Genomic DNA, 20927 nt, shown 5'->3' on the forward strand with positions numbered 1-20927 from the left:
TCTTGCATACATATCTAAAGGGGCCCAATGATTATCAGTCCGTCGGACGATATCAGTCTGTCAGTTAGAACAAAAATTTGACAGTTCCGAACAACTGACAGGCCGATATCGTCAGGCGGACTGGTAATCAGTGGGCCCCTTAAGATTAATTTAATCCCGCTACAAAAAAAATTGAGATCTTACCTGTATTTTTGACGTTAATGCTGGATTTTAGACTGGTTATACTTTGACTGCTAATGCTAGTGCTAACAATTACAAATGTAAAAGCACTCGACTATAAATTATTTACGGCTGTAAAACTCGTGTACTTTTGGCAGAAGTCTGCTTGAAAACAATCTTCTATCTTCGTAAACGTAACAAGATTAAGTGTTTGTGTTTAACATTTAGACACAAACATTATTAATTTAGACTAAATCAAGACACTATTTGACTACCTACTCACCCTAATTTTTTTATCAATTTCAGCTTTGTTCTAATCTTAAATCGCAGATCAGATACAAAATATAAGTAAGTGTATACCACGTAATTCAGGTGGCCGGTACAGTATAGCTACGCGGTGATTTTCTAGTCCAAGGTAGCTTAGTTCCACTAAAAACAGCTAGGAATATATTTAATAAATCAAGAAAGGTCAATGACATTATACTTTTTATGAAGCCTTTTTTTTTAACATGTCATTAATGTGTTATCACTTATCACTACACCTTATAAAACAAAGTCCCCCGCTGCGTCTGTCTGTCTGTATGTATGTATGTATGTTCGCGATAAACTCAAAAAACTACTGAAAATATTTTCATGCAGGTTTCACATATCAATAGAGTGATTCTTGAGGAAGATTTAGGTGTATAATTACAACCAACTGAGGTGAAATGAGATTTTTAATACAGTTGCTCAAAAAGTGTTTAGCGTGCGGAAAGTTGGTTTTCGCGAACTAGTGCTTTTCACTTTTCCAATTTATTTTATTTTATACTTGTTCCAATTCATGACTACTTATTGATGACTGTTAATATTAGTTTCCTTTAAACGTCGTAACCAACACAAAAACCTACTGTTAATGTAAGAATACGAAAAATATACATATTTCATATTTTATTACTTACCTCTTCATCATTATAACACGTTTATTTTTTAATATTGAAGATTGAAAAACCGTTCTTAATAAGTTGTCTGAATGGAACGGAATAGCTATGGAAGGTAGAGGTAGGAATAGCTGCCGAAACGCCTGTCAAAGAAGAGGCATTTTTCTTACTGCAAGCTAAGTTTCCAAAGGCAACATTCGATATTATTTTTATTCCTTACTTGTTGTTTTTTTATTTTTTCGCAACTGTATTAAAAAACGTCGTTCGATACACGTGCGGAAATGTCATTCTTCACTCGTCCCGAGTCTATCTCGGATGTCTCGGTGCTCGTGGAGGTATGACATACTTTCCGCACTAGCATCGAAATGTACTGTTTTTGTCCTAGTTGTCCTGCGTGGTTATAACTGGCAATAATGTCCAGCTTGTTCCGGGTTGAAACAGGACTAACAGGTGCTTTTTTCCCACCGAGTACTTACAGTACGCGTACCTACAGGTGGGAACAAAGAAGAATGGACCATTTATTCGGATTATATTTTTACGCCTAAAAAGTAATGAAAACGTGTAAATGAAATAGCTACCTGACCCAAATAGCAAGTAAAGTCTTACTTATATTTTGTGGAAGATCGCGATAATGAAGGGTCGGATGTCGGGCCCTCTCGCTGTAGGTTAAGAGCCAACAGGAGTGGTCATTTCTCCATACAAACGTACTCGACTGTTTCCTCCCTGGTTTTTGAAGCTAGAGGAATGATTTTTTCAACACAGATTAATATTGTCAATATCTGTGTCGGTGTGTTTTGCTTTTTTTGATATTTTTGTTTTTTAAGGCGCTAGAGCCCTTCAAACATGGCCAAAAATGGCCTCACTGACTATGCCGCAATGAGAGGCGTGGTATTCAAAACTGGTATCAATTAGCCAAAAAATCAAAACAGTCCGACACAGACAATTTCATAATAATTTAGATTTCCAAATTTGGTTACGATTGCTTAAGTTTTGGAGGAGGAAACAGTCGAGTACGAAACCTCGATTTTTGAGATTTTACGCAGGATTTTTCGCCTAAGCTGCAGTTGTCCTTATCGCACTAATTTTAGGGGCGGGGTCAAGTTTCTAAATACGTACACGGACAGAAAAGTGATGGGCAATAGTCGACATTGAAAGTCGATAATCTAGTGATGTGATAAGTTATCGATAAACCATAACAAAGTCGCGATTTGCCTCTTAGTAGGCGAAGTAAGTAAAGTGAGTATGCACTTTGGCCTCAGGGGATATCGTTTAACACTATAGGTATTTATTATTCCTTGGTTCATACAAAGCTGAGCTGACGCACTAGCTACGAGATTAAGTCCTGGCTACCCCCCAAAAAGGGAGGGGAAAAGTCGGCTTCTGCGGTCCAGTTTGCCTCTATTTCTACCTATCTCTTGATATGAGATCAAATTTGGTATAAATTTTGTGTAAATTAGGGACGAATAATTTATTTTAGAAATAATAGTTTCACATTTTCATACACAAATCTGAATATACGAACGAAAAATTAAAACTATATATAATTTTTGGTCACAGATTTGCTCTTTAGAAGCAAATTGTGGTGATTTGCACTAAAAATTAATTACACAATTTAGTTTATTCATTCTTTATTTAGAAAAGTATCAGTTCTAAGTACGTATTATTATATTGCTTTATATTTTACAATTTTCACTATTATTCAAAAATTTATTTTAAACAAAGTATTAATTTTATTAAAACTTTTGTGACGTGATCTCATGAAAGGGGCTCCACGAGGCGAAATACTTTTTACGCCAATTATTTTCTTTTTTTTTTAATTTACAACAAAGACGAAAGTTCGAAAAAAATGTGGTTACTTAATAATTGCCTAACTTGTTGAAAAAATTACTTTACATAATATCAATTTATAACCGTAGTATATTCCATGATATGTTTTAAATACACCATATTATTTCCTAATTTTTAAAAGAATATTTAATACCTTTAAAATAATATCTGTCTGTCTGTCTGTCAATCTGCCTGTCCGTCTGTCACCAGGCTGTATCTCGTGAACCGTGATAGCTAAAAAGTTGCAATATTTACGGATGATGTATTTCTGTTGCCGCTATAACAACAAATACTAAAAACAGAATAAAATATTTTTTTAAGTGGGGCTCCCAAACAACAAACGGGATTTTTTGCCGTTTTTTGCGTAATGGTACGGAACCGACTCGCACTTGGCCGTTTTTTGTTAATAGCTTTGAACTTTTTTTATGTGGGAATAAACGCTTCGAATACATTTTTCTAGACATCATTCTGAATCCAATGAGGTATCATACGTATTTTTAGGAATTAGTATCTCTATTAGTGGCAGCCGTACAAGCCCAATTTCAAAGAAAAACCGCAAATCGATGTACAGGTTAGCCGTTTGGCACACGCATACTAAGAGGTCAAAACAAAATTTTTGACCCGCAGTTTCTAAAAAAAATCCCTTAGGAGGGGTATGCTGAAACATTTTTTTTGTATGAAAAAAAAAACATATTTTTTTTCCAAAAACCTATCGTGTGTGGTATCATACGAAAGGGCTTTTTGAGGCGATTCTAAAATTATACCACATCATTACATTTTAGCCATTTTTTTGTAAATTAAAACAAATAGAATTTTCAAAACACACCAAGTTTGGGGTCAAGTTAAAGGGTTAAGTAGAACTGTGTCACTTTGTATTGAAAAAAAAAACTAAATAAATTTTTAATTGCTTTTTTGGGGTTACATATGAGGATATCACGTATCATTTGTACAAAAAAAAATCAGCCATATCGTATCTGGAGGAGCCCAAACTTGGTATGTTTTGAAAATACTTTTTCTTTCAATTTAAGAAAAAACCGGCCAAGTGCGAATCGGAATCGGGCGCCGAGGGTTCCGTACATTACACAATTTAAACAATGTATTTTTATGTGAAACGTGAGTGAAAGGTAAATTGCGGTTTACGATTTATAACATATTAAAAAAAAACTACTAACTAGATCTCGTTCAAACCAGTTCTCGGTAAAAGTTGGCAAGGTAATGTACATCATATATTTTTTCAGTTTTATCATTCTCTTATTTTAGAAGTTAGAGGGGGGGTTACACATTTTACCACTTTGGAAGTGTCTCTCGGTCTCGCGCAAACTATTCAGTTTAGAAAAAAAATATATGAGAAACCTCAATATCATTTTTGAAGACCTATCCATAGATACCACACACGTATGGGTTTGATGAAAAAAAAAATTTTGGGTTTCAGTTCTATGGGGAACCCCTAAAATTTTTTTTTTCCTATTTTTGAGTGAAAATCTTAATGCGGTTCACAGAATATATCTACTTACCAAGTTTCAACAGTTCTTATAGTTTCGGAAAGAAGTGGCTGTGACATACGGACGGACGACAGACAGACAGACATGACGAATCCATAAGGGTTCCGTTTTTTGCCATTTGGCTACGGAACCCTAAAAATGGCTAAAATGCAATGATGTGGTATATTTTCAGAATCGCTTCAAAAAGCCCTTTCGTATGATAGATGAGAAGTATACGATAGGTTTAAAAAAAAGTTTTTTTTTATACAAAAAAAGGTTTCAGCACTCCCCTCCTAAGGGAATTTTTTTTAGGAACTGCGGGTCAAAATGTTTGTTTTGACTAGTATATACGTGTACCAAACGGCTAACCTGTACATCGATTTGCGGTTTTTTTATGCGAACAGCTTACACTATTTTTTTCACCACCTTGAACCTTTTGTAGACTAGACTATTGTCCCAAAATATTGGGCGACGACCGGTCGTCTGGCCTAGGAGGTAGTGACCCTGCCTGTGAAGCCGATGGTCCTGGGTTCGATGATATGATATGATGAGCACAGATATTTGTTCCTGAGTCATGGGTGTTTTCTATTTGTATTTAAGTATTTATACCTATATATTATGTATATCGTTGTCTGAGTACCCATAACACAAGCCTCCTTGGGCTTACCGTGGGACTTAGTCAATCTGTGTAAGAATGTCCTATAATATTGATTTAATATTTATTATTATTTATTTATTTATTGGGTTTCATATTTATTCCGATCAGAATTAGGAGCTCTTCAATTTATACCTATTTTTATCAAAATCTGACACATAAATAAAAAAACGGACCATCAATAAAACTGTATAATTACATCAAAGTAAGAAATATCACATGTCACATGTTTCTTTATTATGATAATTTTATCTAACCTGAGGCTTTCTTTTTTTCTATTCAACGGAGCCGGAGAGCGGCAAATTTGTTTTTCAAGACGCTTGCTCGAAAAGATCTTATTTCATGCAGGTGTACTGAAGGGAAAAGGCCTATATTGTTCCCGCGGGAGTTATAGCTTTCTTTTTTAATTAGGTATGTCACTAATTCATACGAACCAAGTTAGTTATAAGTAAAATACTTTGTTTAAAATCAAGGTATAAGGGAGTTTTACTTTTAAAATACTCACGACTATAATTTAATATTTTTGTTTATCATATTTAAAAATATTTAATTGGATTAATTTAACAGCCGTTATCTTGTATGTTTTTATACAACAATGTTTTCTTGTATGTCCATGTTATGTTATGTTTTTTTACTATTCTGTAACTCGAAATGTTAATTAGATTGCAGGTTGTAGAAGGATATTGAATTTAGTTACTAAAAACGCGAGCGGCGTGAGGCCGGCGAGGAGCGCAAATAACGTGCGCGTCGGTGTGCGTGCACCACACACACTGGGATAGTCCCTCGGTACGCGGTACCGCCCCCGTCAGCGCGACGACGATATTCTCTTTCAAATCTCAAAATTGAGTTTGGTCTCGGCTCCTGTTGGCTCTTAATTTCCTCGATGACATTGAGAGGTCGCGGATGCCGGTTACGCCTGCACTGACTGACTGACACAACATACGAATGTTGCCTTTGCTTATTATTTCATATTTTTTTATAATGACAACTATTAAATAAACCACTGGCTTTCGCAACATGTCTGAATTAAAGATACTGTGACAAAGAAAACCCTGTTATTGGAACAAAACTCGAATAAAATAATAGTAAATTGCATCGTATATTTCCGGCACGGTCCCTATGATAAAAAGGAAACAGATTACAAGAATACAATGATATGTATAAAAGTACCCTATTTAATTTAAAAACCCTAATAAATAGGTATAACATTTTGCAAGTAAGCATAACCAGTAGTAGGTGATTCAATAATATTATATATTAATTCGTATATTTTTCTTGGTTTTTCAACAAGTCGTAACTATGGGATTTTTTGCGAGAAATTATTTCTGCATTTGTGTTATTGTACTTACTTAATTGATTGTACTTGATTGTGATTTTTGATTTAATTCAGTTGAACGGGTATACCCGGGTTGTGGAGAGTAAGTAACCCGAGTGACGCGTAGGTAATAAACAAATAAGAAACCATTCAACGGAGCTGAAACCTTACACACACAATCCCCGAGGGGTACTTATTATCTATGCGGTTTGTTTGTCTTTTGTCTGATAATATATATTCTTCTAACTAAGCTTTTTGGTTAAATCTTGCGCCATATCATATTTTGTATCTATAAAATAGGTACGATATTTATTGCAGTTTATGTTGATGTAATTATACATTGTAATGTGCATGAGCATGACGATTAGGTCGTTTTCGTTCCTATAAGTAGGTATATGTTTTATTGTATGTCCAAGTACCATTTTTAGAAAAGGATAAAGGATCTTTAGAAAAATACTCGTCTAGTTTAACACACAGTTGATCCAAGCCTTTTCTAGCACGTTACAGATTCTGGCATGTAAACGGTTAGCTATACAATTCGGACAGACTTTCCCACGTAATTGTATTGTATAGTTTTTTATTTGTACATATCTTCTAGTCTGCCGCCATACTACATGAAAAATAGACCGTTGATTTTGAATGACTAATTAGTGTATTAAACGAAACGAAAATCGAAGATTTCGTTGAATTTGAGGTCCTTTTATTTATAGGCCTTTGGGCGGTATGAGGTTAAATATCTACGTGAATTTATTTTTCCACCCCTTACCTACCTGTAGCATTTCTAAAGCCACGCGCCGACCTGACTCGTTACTAATTAGTTTAAATACATGTAGGTAAACACCTTATTGAATAGCAGAGCTCACTGTGATCCTGACCTGGATAATGTCGTGTTACTTATTACTAAGTATAAAATACCTAAAACATATGCGCATCAAAAATGCTTGCAAATTCTGACTTTATATCATGTAATCAATAATTGTATAATATCACGACCATATATACTCACGTCCCACACACTGCACGTGGCAATATAGGCAGCCACGTTAGCACAATGCGGATTGGGGACTTCACACACACCGATTAATGTATTTTGTAATTATTAAATTTATTATTTGAAAACACGAATCTTACCAACAATAAAACCTAGATCAATCAATTTTTCGCCCTCGTTAGCCTCTGGTTTGAAAATTAAATCGAATCAGTACTTTACAATTTAATACCCACCGGGGTACCGCAAAACTCGGACATCCTAATTATTTTTTAAATGGGGCATTTTCTATGAAAAGGGACCTTATTGTCGATGGCGCTTACGCCGCACAGCTTCGCGCGGCATTGTATATTGTATATCGGAGCATCGTTAATAATGGCGTAAGCGCCATCGACAATAAGGTCTCTTTTTATAGAAAATACCACAAATGTACCCTATTTTGATAGAATTGTCGTTTTCATATGCCCCTATATTGTAAATTTCATCGAAGTCGCTAGAGCCGTTTTTGAGAAATTACCAAAATATTATAAACAATATGATAGATTAGTTGCCGCTACTGTATACTGTGCTTAGTATTTGCATACTAGCTTAATTAATAATGAGCTACATAGTCAGTCAGTCAGTCAGTCTGTAGTATTAAGCGTGTTGATTTGTTTTATGATGGGTAATGTAGGTTCAGCGAAAATTGAAAAATGAAAAATGTTTATTTCTTTTAAAACATACAGGTTATTTTACAATGGTAAAGATCTCCTAGTAGGTATACAATACCTGTGGCAGGAGATCCTGTTCATCCGTTATGTTACGAGTAGTTACCTATATAATAAAAAGAAATGAACAAAAAGTACTTGTAAGGTAGTTGTTGTAGTAAGATTAGAAGCTTAAAAATAACAAAAGTGGAAATTGCATGATTTTGTGTAAGTACATACTTGTGTGTGTGTGTGTGTGTGTGTGTGTGTGTGTGTGTGTGTGTGTGTGTGTGTGTGCGTGTGTGTGCGTGTGTGTGCGTGTGTGCGTGCGTGCGTGCGTGTGTGTGTGTGGAGTTATATTGAATGAAGGAGTCCTTCTACGTCATTGTAATTTAAGGTTCTTATCCATTCAGATACTACTTTCTTGCACTTATATTGTTGTAAACCATATATGTTTATTTTTTTATTTATACAATTAGTATTGTAAATTGGGTTGTGACCTTGCTGGCGCATGGATGACTGCTTGAACGTGATTTTGTTTGTGCAGCAAGCAATTACTACAATATCTTAAAAAACTTTTATCTTTTTTCACGTTATGGGTCAAGATTGAAACACTGGATGTTGGTCCATTTTCATATTTTAGGTACATAATGTCTCTTGGACGTTTCCTAATGCTAACATTCCACACCTTGCACAGGTACCGTTTTAATGTTTGGTTAACAATATTTCTAGAAATAAACAAATTGCAATAGAACCATTTAGCAAAGCATAAAACGAAATCCATTTATGCGCGAAGGTGGCAACTTTCCCCGCATAACAGTCGGGTTGCGCGTGCGCCGCCGGTCGCATACTATCTATGCAATTACGAAAGCTACACCACCTGCTTAAGGCATACTCTTAGCGCCGATGCTGCCTTACTCGATTTAGACCACAATCGATAGTGTTTTTACTCCTACGAAGAGCCAATACGATATCAGACACACATTCAACAAACAATGCCTGCATAATGATCCTGCAAACAAACTGAATCAATCAGCATCTTTCCACACAAAATGCATAGAAACGAATAATGACACCTAAAAAGTACATGTAATCACAAGTACCGCTCCTGACTCCAGGGGCCCATTTCTCGAACGGTATTAGACTAATATTATTAGTCCACGAACTGTCAAATCGTATGAGTTGCCATGACAACACACCAATAATATTAGACTAATATCATTCGAGAAATGGGCCCCAGGCGAACTTGCTCTCCTGCGAACGAACGTTATAAATTAGTTTTTTAATACAGTTGCTCAAAAAGTGCTACTTTACGTAGCTGTTTAGTGTGCGCAAAGTTGGTTTTTGCGAAGTGATTTTTACTTTTCCGGTTTTTTTCACTGACCGTAATCGATACGTCCACACCAAATAGTTGTTGGATATTCAAAAACTTTGTATATTTTTATTTTGTCATTACTGTCATTAAACATTTATTACGTACACACGATATAAAGTAAATATTTATTTGTTATTATATAAAAATACAACGTTATATAATACGATATTTCACTAACAACTTTTTTATTATTTGGCTGAATGGAACTATCATTGCCACGTTGCCTGTCGTTAACAGAAGAAATATACAATATAATTCAAGTTCAAGGGAAAATTCGTAATAGTAAGTTTATTACTCATGTAACCAATATTTGTTTTATTGTGATTTTACGCAAATGTATTAAAAAACGCCGTTCAATGTAAGTACGCATGAAAGTGTTATTATTTACTTGTCCCATGACTCGGGACTCGTAAATAATAGCACACTTTCCACGCGCATTGAAATGTACTATTTTAGTAAAAAAATATAAATAAGTTTAATTTAGAAATAGGGACTGATTTAGGTTATATTATTTAAAAAAAAAATTTATGATAAGAGTAAAATGATACAATTTAAGAGCTTCTTAAAATGTTTACCTGCACACATATCATAAACGAAGCTATTGATGAGTAATAAATATATGGTTAGTTTATTTTATTATCAAACACAGTCATTACATTTAACACATTCACAATAAAGTACAATTCTCCAAAGTCGCTGGGAGAGAGGCAGTGCTGAGGGCGCGGCGGATTAAATCATTTAGCCTGTAAAGTCTGCCAGCGCTCAATCTGTCCAAGAGCCTAGAGTGTCCACCGGCAGGATGCACCGGCTGCAAGTGTGGGACTTTCAAATTCGCAGACGCCGGCTAAAGCAAACCGCGATTCGCAGAGCTGTGACGGTTCTAGAACGGAACCCAAGTTTCGTGAAGGGAGCGTGTGCAGCTAATATGCCGATTCTTTTTCCGACACAGCCGCCATGAGCCTGGCTCGTTCATGGTATAGTCATACTTGTTATGAACAAAATGCTGCACTTCATGATAAAAGCAAGCCACTTTGCACAGTGATAGTAGGGACCAAACTGAGCGATTTGACCCGCAGCAGCGGCAGTTTCACCCCTTAGGAACAGAGATGGCGCCACTTCTTTAAAAATTATTTCAAAAAATTCTACAAGCTAAACCAATGAACCGATTTAATTATTTAATATCTCAAATGAAAGCTCATTATATACATTACTTTAAAAAAAATACTAAAAAAATATATACTGAATATTTTCGACAAAAAACGGCATGTTAAGTTTTTATTTTTACTCGATTGATAGTTTTTACTTGATTTCTCAAAAAAAAAATGTATGGAACATGAATAGTTTAATGCAGTTATATATTACTGAATAAATAACAAGTATTATAAAGAGACCCGACACCGATACCTCTCATACTTCACGAAATATGAAAGTTTGAATGTGAGTGTAAATTTCTTCAAAATATATTTCAAAAAATTCTGCAAGCTAAACTATTTGACCGATTTCAATGTTTAACATCTTAAATAAAAGCTCATTATATACATTACTTACAAAAAATACTCAAAAAACATGTACTGAATACTTTTGGCAAAAAACGGCAATTTAAGTTTTTTTTTCTTACTCGATTGATAGTTTTTACTTGATTTCTTTAAAAAAAAATATGGAACGAATAGTTTAATAAATATATATATAGTACTGAGTATATAAAAAGTATTACAAAAAAACCGACACCGATACCTTTCATTCTTCACGAAATATTTAAGTTCAATTATGCACGCTCTTACAAATACATTTATTTAGAAGAAATCTTCAACCGCAGTAAGTGCACTGATTTTAATATGAAATGTGTCATATGAAAAGACTGCGTGTGCATTACACAATTGGATGAATAATGCCCAAGGACTGGGTATTCGCCCAGGTGCTTGCCAGGTGGAAACAAAGTGGCGGACTTTAATTTATTTGTCTTAAAACTTTATATTTTCCGCTCATGTGCGATGAAATACGTACGTATAAAAATTATTGTAAAATCAACTCATAAATCCTCTGCCCTGAGAGCATTGGCTTTAAATTTACTCTTGTCTATGTACATATGTATACCTAAATACTAGTTAAATATATGTTCGTTAAAGAATCCTAATGTAAAAAATGTTTTGTTCTCTGTAAAGGAGTAATTAATTATGTGAAATAACATGCATGGAAATCGCGTATAATTCATTTTATTGGAATAGACTGATAAATTAAAACCGTATAATTGTAAGTGACATAGCAAATTTGTAGGTACCGTTACGGTTTAATATACCCATTCATTGGTTGCCATTAGCGTTAACTAGTTAACGCATTGTCGGTAAAGTGAGACTATTTGTCAGCCGGACAATGCAGTGCCGCGGAATGCTACTTCGCTTTACTGTCTACTTATTGTTACGTACAGTACCTACAGGACTAATCTGATACTTCTTACATAGCTGCGACTGATATTTGAATATTATATTAGTACATTCAAGTTAAATCAAATTACCATGTTCTAGAGCCTGTGCGGAAAGAGAAAGAGTCGTGGAATATGACTACTACTTGTACTAAATATTTTTTATCTACGGTATTATGTCGGGGTGATATAAAGATTGTTACATTTTAGGGATTTACTACACACCCAAGAGAAATTTTATATAGTACAGTGTGCAACGAGGGGGGTGTGAAATTTTGCAAACGAGGTCTTTAGATGCACGACAGCCGCAGGCTGGAGTGCATTAAAGAATCAAGTTTGCAATATTCTTATCCCCAGAGTTACACACAATGTTTTCATCACACTTGCGAAGAAAAAACTAAATTTTAAGCAAAATAATTTTTAAATACGGTGACATTTCGAACATTCGTCCGCCATATTGTCATTTGTTGACAGGTTAGGCATCGAAGGCACATACCAATCCGGCATTCAGCCACGATTGAAAATTGTGTAAATAATATAATCTAAACGTAATAGACGTTTAATCAAATTTATGTACATACATAAATGTACTTTATTGTACAGAGAAATAAAAACACAGTCACAGAGTAGATTAAATACAGCAAAGACGAAATTATCCCTGTATGGGGTTTCTTCCAGTTAACCCTTGACGAAATGAGTTGAACAGAAAGTAACGACGAATGACAAACAAAAACAAGTGTACAATCACTAAAATTAATGAAATGCAAGTTTTGAATACACATTGCTACCGCATAATAGTAGTTTATGTGACTGCTACATAATGAAAGGCATTAAAACTCGAGTGTGGGTTTATGAAACGAACGTAGTGAGTTTCATAATAGAATCACACGAGTGTTTTAATGCCTAATTATGTACAGTTACATACACTGCTTTATCTACACACATATTATAAACTTTCTATGATATTTATTTACTAACCTCATATTACAGCCGACATTGGGGCATAGTTGCTCTCTGGCGGAATTCGCGGATATGAGGTGGCGTCTCCAAAATATCTTTATCGCACATTTTACACGAAACTTTTGCTAAAGTTACTTTAAAATCACAAAACAAATTATTTTTTACCTATAAACTAATTAAAAGATAAACTGCACGTCAAATGGCGGCAAAGAAAACTTTTTTCACGCATGTCACGCATCCGTAGTTTTTTTTTAATTCAGAGACAAACTAGAGTGGGGGTCGATTGCCATATCGTTCGATACCAACTAACAAGCGAGATTTGTCAAATTTGTATGCAATTGACATTTCATTTGGAATAAAACGTCATCTCGACTCATATTAGAGTAGAGGTCAAATCAAATTTCTTTGTTTTTCAGAGATGTTCGAAATTTGAATAAAATAATATTATCGAAATCGATGTTATTATTTAGCAATAATAACATTTTCACATATAAAAAATTTGCTGTAACAAAACAATGTTGGCCATTATTTACGGATTTTGAAGTCATCATAGAGGGTTTATAATATGTGCGTAGATAAACATAAATATAAATATATTAAATAAATAATGCATATATACATAAATAAATATAACCTAAATAAAAATAAATAAATACTTAATATATAATATATTAATATTTTTAAACATAAACAAGACAATTTAAGTTACTAGGTCAAGTGGGGTATCGTTTGAAAGACCTCAAATTGTACATTTCAAAACAATTTTTGTTTTTTTTGTGTAAAAAAATTGATTTATGAGGGAAAATGTAAAAAAAACATCATCCACCCCCCTCCCTAATCTCCGAAGTTTACCAATGAAAAATATTGAATTTTTTACTTAACATTAACATTATCATACTATTACAGGAAATAGTTATTCGTGCAACAAGAAAGGAACGTTGGTTTTTCTTGCGAGGGACTCATAAACACGAGATGTAAATAGTTATTTGTTATACAAGGGTGCAAAGTTGTATATTACCCGCGAGTGTGGAATTATAATAATATACATTTGCACCCGTGTGCAACACAAAACTTTTCCCCTCACTATAGCGAGGAAAGTGCAACATCCACAGGCGTTAGATCATCTTCATCAACTGGAATCAGGAATCACTCATTTTTTTACGATACTATAACAAAAAACTCTGGAAATTCTGTACTTTTACCTGAGAAGTTTTTAAGTAAAATTTTTGTTGACAATGTTGACATTTCTGACGTATGAAATGTCAATGATGCGTTTTGAAATTGCATCGACTTAACTTGTGCGTTCAGAATTATATTTAACATAATTATTAAAAAGCAAACGTTTCTTATGGAATTTTAAGGTTTATGACTTAAAATCATTAAATAAAGCTAAATTTGGTATTTTTTATTAGATTCTCAAACCATTTATTTAATGATAATTAATATCGAACGAACCATTATCATGAGCGTTTTACGTTTTGTTATCTGTCAAGCTACTTAAACACGCTCCATCCAAGGTCACATTACTTTCCCCACTAGTGGATAAAACGCGTTTTTCCCCGCTTGTATTGAAGGATAAACGACAACTTTCCGAGCTAGTGAGGGGAAAATAACTTTGCTCTCGTGTGACACATACAACTTTTCACCTCAGTAGTGAGAACATATTAAAGGTTTAAAAAATTTAACATCAAGTAAAGTTAATTTACATTCATAAATAAAGGCCTCATCATTATGACGAAAGCTTCTAGAAATATCAATTCACTTCATCAGGTAGTGACGAAAGTCGCACTTTCGTCACTGTTTTTTCGCAGGGAAGTAGGCTTGTTCGAGCTGCTGAGGTGAACAATATAATCTTAAAGATTAGCCTCTATCTTGAAAACTTTTTTTTTAAATTTCGAATTATTTTGCCCCCTTTGCGTGTTTATTATACTTACTTGAGATTTCTATGAGATTACAATTAAAACACCTTATAAATAAAATAAAAATTGTTGAAATCGGTTCACATGATAAAAAAACCAACCAACTGAAAAACCAACATACATACTACCGGTCTCGCAAATTAGTCGTCCGATAGATGGCGCTGTACATAATGATGCTTAGTATACTTTTGGTCAAGTCTTTTGTGTTTAGAGTTACATGAGATAATTTTGATAGGTTCGCAAGCGGGATAATTTTGCTTCTGTTTCATACTTTGGCAACACTTAAGCTACTGCAACGCTTACCAAGGCTTACTGTTGCTACAGTAGAAAGTGTTTCTAGTTTACTACATGCAATTTTCATAATTACCCCGCATTCGAAGTTACTCCAATGCACCTTATATGCCTACTTTCACATGTTAATATATCAACATTCCCTTTTAGTCTATTTCATATTAACCTTAAAGACCCTAATACTAATTCACATTTGCCATTGTCACATGTATGCCAGGTCCGAAACGCTAATATTATATTAGTGGTAAAATACTGCTTTTATATGGAACGTTATCTTAAAAATGGTGGAGTAGTAACAGCCATGCAGTTTAAATAAAACTGTGTTTGAAAACATTTGGAGTGCACTAATATCGAGCATGATGAGTGGAAGTGAGCCCACGCTGACGGAGCCGCCGGTACCGCTAGCGCTGGCTCGGCTGCAGGGCCGGCCGGGGCGCGCGCCGCGCGGGCTTCGCTCGCACCGCCCCAGCCTGCCGCTCGCCAGCCTTCAGGAGTCCATCGACGAGACTCCGCGGCGCTTTAGCGACGAACCATTCACGCCTGATACAGATGACGACGAAGCATTTTCCGATATGATACTCGTTGACGCGCCTAGAACAGCGGCTAACGGTCGGCGAGCTTCTGACGCAGCTTTCGCTGAACGATATAGACAGCTGAGCGATTTCGACGGCCCTCCGCCTGATCCCCCCCGCCGAGCTTCATTGTCAGTGTCCGTGGGGGCAGAGGGGTTTACTGACAAAGGTCGCCGTCGATCCTGGGCGGCACGCCTGCAACTGGAGCGTAAGAAGAGACGAAAATCAGGAGGAGGGAACGATACTGACGAGGAAAGTGACACACCTGTTTACATAAGGCAAAAAAGGCCATCTTGGTGGAACGTATTCGTGCCTGATAATATCAAAAACAGGTTAGTATATACATTTTTGTGCATTGTTGTTGTTTCAAAACGTCTGTCTGTCGTTATGGTACTGATAATACGCCTAAAACCTATCATACCATACCATCTAGTGAAACACTAAGTGCCACCTTGATATTTAACATCGAACCGAGTTTTTTCACACCCCTAGGTACCTACACGTGTGAGTTATTAACTGAATATTATGCCGATTGTTCTATTGTATTATTTTGTATTGATTACACAATTGGCTAAATCGAACTGTAACATGCAATCACTATAAGCGACAGTCACAATAAATTAATTAATTTCCACTTCACAGTTAAATTACCTAATCAGTAAATAGGCGAACAGTAATGTGTGTAGAATAGTCTTGAAAATATTATGATTAAATTTTACCTAAATAAACAGGATGTAATAGAAAGGAAATATCTTTTCTTAATAAAATAGTTCACCATATCTATAGTTGATTCCCTTGACCTAATGGAGCATGATTGTTCATATCTGCGTTTGCTCTAGTGGCATTAGTTACTTTCAGGGTCACCCCACCGTGTAAGGGTCAAATCTTGCAAGTTAAATTTGACCCACTTCCCGGTTTCCGATGAAGCTGTAAATTTGCATACATATGTAAGTCGGGTGACAATGCAATATTATGGTACCATCGAGCTGATCTGATGATGGAGACAGGAGGTGGCCATAGGAACTCTGTGATAAAACAATGCAACCTTGCAACCAATTTTAATTATGTTTGGGGTTATGTGGGAGCTTGTACCAAAAATGAAATTATTGCCAAAAACTTATTATAGACGTATTTTGTAACTGAGTAAAAGTTCAGTCGTGATGTTAATTTCGCGGTTTACGTAAGTGTTTACTTGTTGTCGCGTAGGCCAGATAGGTACATGTTTGCAAGAGAGTGTGTGTGTACTGTATTGTGTACCTACGTGACAAGTTTATGATTTAAGTCATCTTGATAAATTAGTAACCGACGCTATCTAGATTTACGTGGGCATGTTATCTTTGTACAAGTATACAGTTTTTGTTCTTGAAACATGACATACAAATATTTATGCCCGCCATGCCGCATTTTCGCTCTGTTATTTTTAAATTATAAACATTATATGAAATAAAATATTACTCGTACTTTGTTTTCTATCCATTCTCAGGTTAGGAGTAGGTGTGTTGTGTTTGAAAATGTTTGTACTGTAACATCTCTCTAAGATAACCTGTGGGTAAAGACGTCTCACACCACAATGCCAACGTAAAAAAGTATACAACTAAGTAAATGCAAAAGAATTACGTTATAGTATAGCCATTAGTCACCGGATTTGGAGCGGCCAGGTATTGGGTAGGTATTAGCGGATTTTCTTGTATTTAATGATGCTGTAATATTTGCAAATATATATAAATACACAACAAATAATTAATGCATTTCAAATCACAGTTATAGCATAGCTCACGTTATCGCCTTAAGCAGCTGCTGATATCGGAAATCAATTTAGATTTAATCGCATTATTTGTAGTTTAAGTTAACTTTTTCTTTTTCTTCTATGTGATATGAACTTTGAGTAAAAATAAAAGGATTCTTAAAACAAAAAAATGGGTAGACTTCTTCTCTCAAAGCCCTAAGATGATATGGTGATAGGTATAAACGTACATAAATCATTTTCTATGACTATGATCCACAAACCCTTATGTTTTGCTTTGCGGTAGTTTGCTGTAATTACCTATATATATGTACTCATATGTAGATACATTCACATCACAATATATATATATATATATACCTATATATATATATATATATCTAACCTTAATTACATACATTTATTTAAATAAAAGGTGACCTTTTATTGTTTGTACATCATTCGTAGAAAAGGACCGTTAAAATAATTTAAATCACGCTGATTAAGTTTTATGATTAGCTATATGTTTTCGGATAAAATAGTAAGCAAAAGACGTGTACAACTTTTAGTTTTCTATTCAGATTCAGTGCTTTATTTGCTAATATAGACAAAAGCTATGCAAATACAATAATAAAATATCACATAAATACCTAATCATTCCACAAAGTCAATAAAACCATATAATAACAGTAACAAAAAGAACATTTTTATACTTACACATAAATACAAATGTGATATATGTACAGAGCTATTACTGGAGGATTTTATATACGAGTATGCCCCTTCCTTGTTTTTAACACTTTCTGCCTTTTTCCTATTTGTTACGGAATCTTTCATTATGTGTGGCCCGACACGCACTGGGAACCGTATGAACATGTACTCGTACCTGTCTATCATGATTTCTCTGGGTCACGGTTCAATTCAACCGCGCGCTGGTGGCTACCAAGCGTGGCTAGCCTGTTCATACCATCACTCAACCTACATTATGTTCCTTTTTTATTAACGTTATAGTACGAACGAAAAAACACGTTATAGTCATCGCCTTTCTTGGCGGTTTATTTTAGCGTGTTCTATTTACTTAATTATATAATATATATATGGAATAGGTGTATAAGTGAGCAGCAGTAATTTTCATTAAAATTTGCCTTTCTTAGTTTTACCAGTGGATTCATGGTAAATGTATCATTAAAGTAAAATAGGTGGTGCTCTCATACCTCCTATCGTCGTGTCAAAAATAATACGTATTCTCCAATGCCAGAAGCAGGAAAAGCCAATTGCAATCTTAAGGGGCCCACTGACTATCAGTCCGCCGGACGATATCGGCCTGTCAGTTAGAACAAATAATTGACAGTTCCGAGCAACTGACAGGCCGATATCGTCCGGCGGCGATAGTCAGTTGGCCCCTTTAATCTACGAGTAATCTGTGTATGAATCAGATAACCAGTAGCTGTTTTCCTGTCCTGCCTATATTAACAGATGTGACTTTCGTTCCTGCACGTTCGACCTCTACCACCGCCCACATATAAAAATAAGATCCGCAAACATTACTCGTACATCCTAATGTGGAATATTTGAAGGTAAACAATAATCTCACCCAAAATATACTTGTAATAAATAGGCGAAGTTTTAAATGATGAAGATGCAGCGGGTTAGGATGTGTACCGTAAAATGGTCCTTATTTGCTCCCCTGTGGGTAATTATGCTCCAAATCGGTAAAACATTTAACATCTTTAAGGGGCCCACTGATTATCAGTCCGCCGGACGATATCGGCCTGTCAGTTAGAACAAAAATTTGACAGTTCTGAACAACTGACAGGCCGATATCATCCGGCGGACTGATAGTCAGTGGGCCCCTTATACATATTTCTACGCTTATTAGATATGAACCCACATAAAACAAAATGAATGTGAATGTTGAATTTACGCGGCTACGTTGCTATAAATAATCTAATCTCTCTTTTTTTGACGTGGGCCTATTAATCTAGCGCGCATTGGGGTAACTTTGCGGCCCTTAGTAAACTATAGGTAGCTAGGAGCGGATAACGTAAATAATTGGTATATTTTGCTCCTTACTCATTGCTTCAAATAAATTAAATTAATTCATAATATTGAAAGTGTTCTAGTAGTAGTTTAGCTTAGCTCTTATTAAGTTATTAATCATATTAAAAAATAGTTTATTATGTTGGAAGGAATCCCTCTTGTGTCTCTCATTTGATTATTGTAATGCTGCTAAACATAGCATATGGCCAGGATTACACTTGTAAGTTTTACTTACGTAAGTAGGGACAAAGCTATTTGCTAGAATGAGATAACGATATTCATATCTCATTCTGTAGTATAGCTGTGTCCCAACTTACGTAAGTAAAACTTACAAGTGTAATCCTGGCCTATGGATCATAAGTTGACAACACGTAACAATGTCTTTCTACAAAGTTTCAAGTCACTCACTCAAAAGAAAAAAAAATGTTTTCGACACATACTTTCAACCTCCTCTCAACCCCGCTTAGACGAAGGAGTATAATGCCTTTTCACGAAGTTTCAAGCCTCTCACTTGAAATATACCGTTCTAACCCCCTTGTAAGAAGAATAATCAACAACGCTTTTTTTTTCATATTGTGCCTTTCTATGGTGTTTCAAAAAGTATCCGTACTCGATATTATATTCAATCTCTTTTTGACCGCTTAGGAGATGAAAGATGAATATATAAAAACCCTAAAAATACTTTTTAGGGTTCCGTACCTCAAAAGGAAAAAACGGAACCCTTATAGGATCACTCGTGCGTCTGTCTGTCTGTCCGTCTGTCACAGCCTATTTTCTCCGCAACTACTAGCCCAATTAAGTTGAAATTTGGTATGCATATGTAAGTTTGTGACCCAAAGACGGACATGTAACGTAAATAAATGAATTTTAAACATGGGGGCCACTTTTGGGGGGTAAATGAGAAAATTAAAAAATAAAGTTTGTCAAACTATATCGTGTTATAAATCAAATGAAAGAGCTCATTGTGAGAATTTAAAATATATTTTTTTATAATTTTAAGATAAACAGTTTAGAAGTTATTCAAGAAAATAGGCAAAAAATTACCTTTCCCCCCCTTTATCTCCGAAACTACTGGGTCAAAAATTTAAAAAAAAATACACAAAATAGATCTTTACCTATAGATCACCGGAAAACCTATTTGAAATGTGCAGTCAAGCGTGAATCGGACTTAATTATTTAGTCTTTGACCCGACCTCTACGGGTTTTTTAAAGACATTTCACTCACGTTTCACATAAAAAATACATTGTTTAAATTGTGTAATGTACGGAACCCTTGGAACGCGAGTCTGACTCGCACTTGGCCGGTTTTTTCTACTCGTCGAGTATAATCTGTGTATTACAACTTCATATGGAACACTACAACCTTACTCTTTTCAACGTTGGATAGTCTATGCCACTTCCGACTCAAGCATAAGAATTTTATCGATACGGTTTAGTCAATTATAAAAAAATTGAAAATAGAACTTCATACATTTCGATAAAATATTTCTTGTTTAAGGAGACTCGATTTAATGCAAATTAGCCTACTTAAACACGCTGCTGCGTCGCATCTGCTTTGTGATTGGTTGGCCAACAAAAACATTTTATTTTATGTTGTAGT

The 20927-nt window shown here is 35.0% G+C and overlaps 1 protein-coding gene across 13 annotated transcripts in view; it reads left to right on the plus strand.

The window, feature by feature from the left end:
• LOC134754821 (TLD domain-containing protein 2) overlaps nt 1-20927 on the plus strand; it is a 305854-nt gene that overhangs the window by 136706 nt on the left and 148221 nt on the right. For 9 of the 13 annotated variants that reach the window (XM_063691214.1, XM_063691218.1, XM_063691217.1 and 6 more), the window contains exon 1: nt 15230-15896. The exons of the other annotated variants lie outside the window; for them this stretch is intronic. In XM_063691214.1, coding sequence (XP_063547284.1) covers nt 15349-15896 — 548 coding nt within the window. In that variant the 5' untranslated portion in view covers nt 15230-15348. Of the gene's footprint in view, nt 1-15229; nt 15897-20927 lie in introns of those variants that run through there. 13 annotated transcript variants of the gene reach the window in all.

The sequence above is a fragment of the Cydia strobilella genome, chromosome Z (genome assembly GCF_947568885.1).
Source record: "Cydia strobilella chromosome Z, ilCydStro3.1, whole genome shotgun sequence".
In the NCBI taxonomy this organism is placed as follows: Eukaryota; Metazoa; Arthropoda; class Insecta; order Lepidoptera; family Tortricidae; genus Cydia; species Cydia strobilella.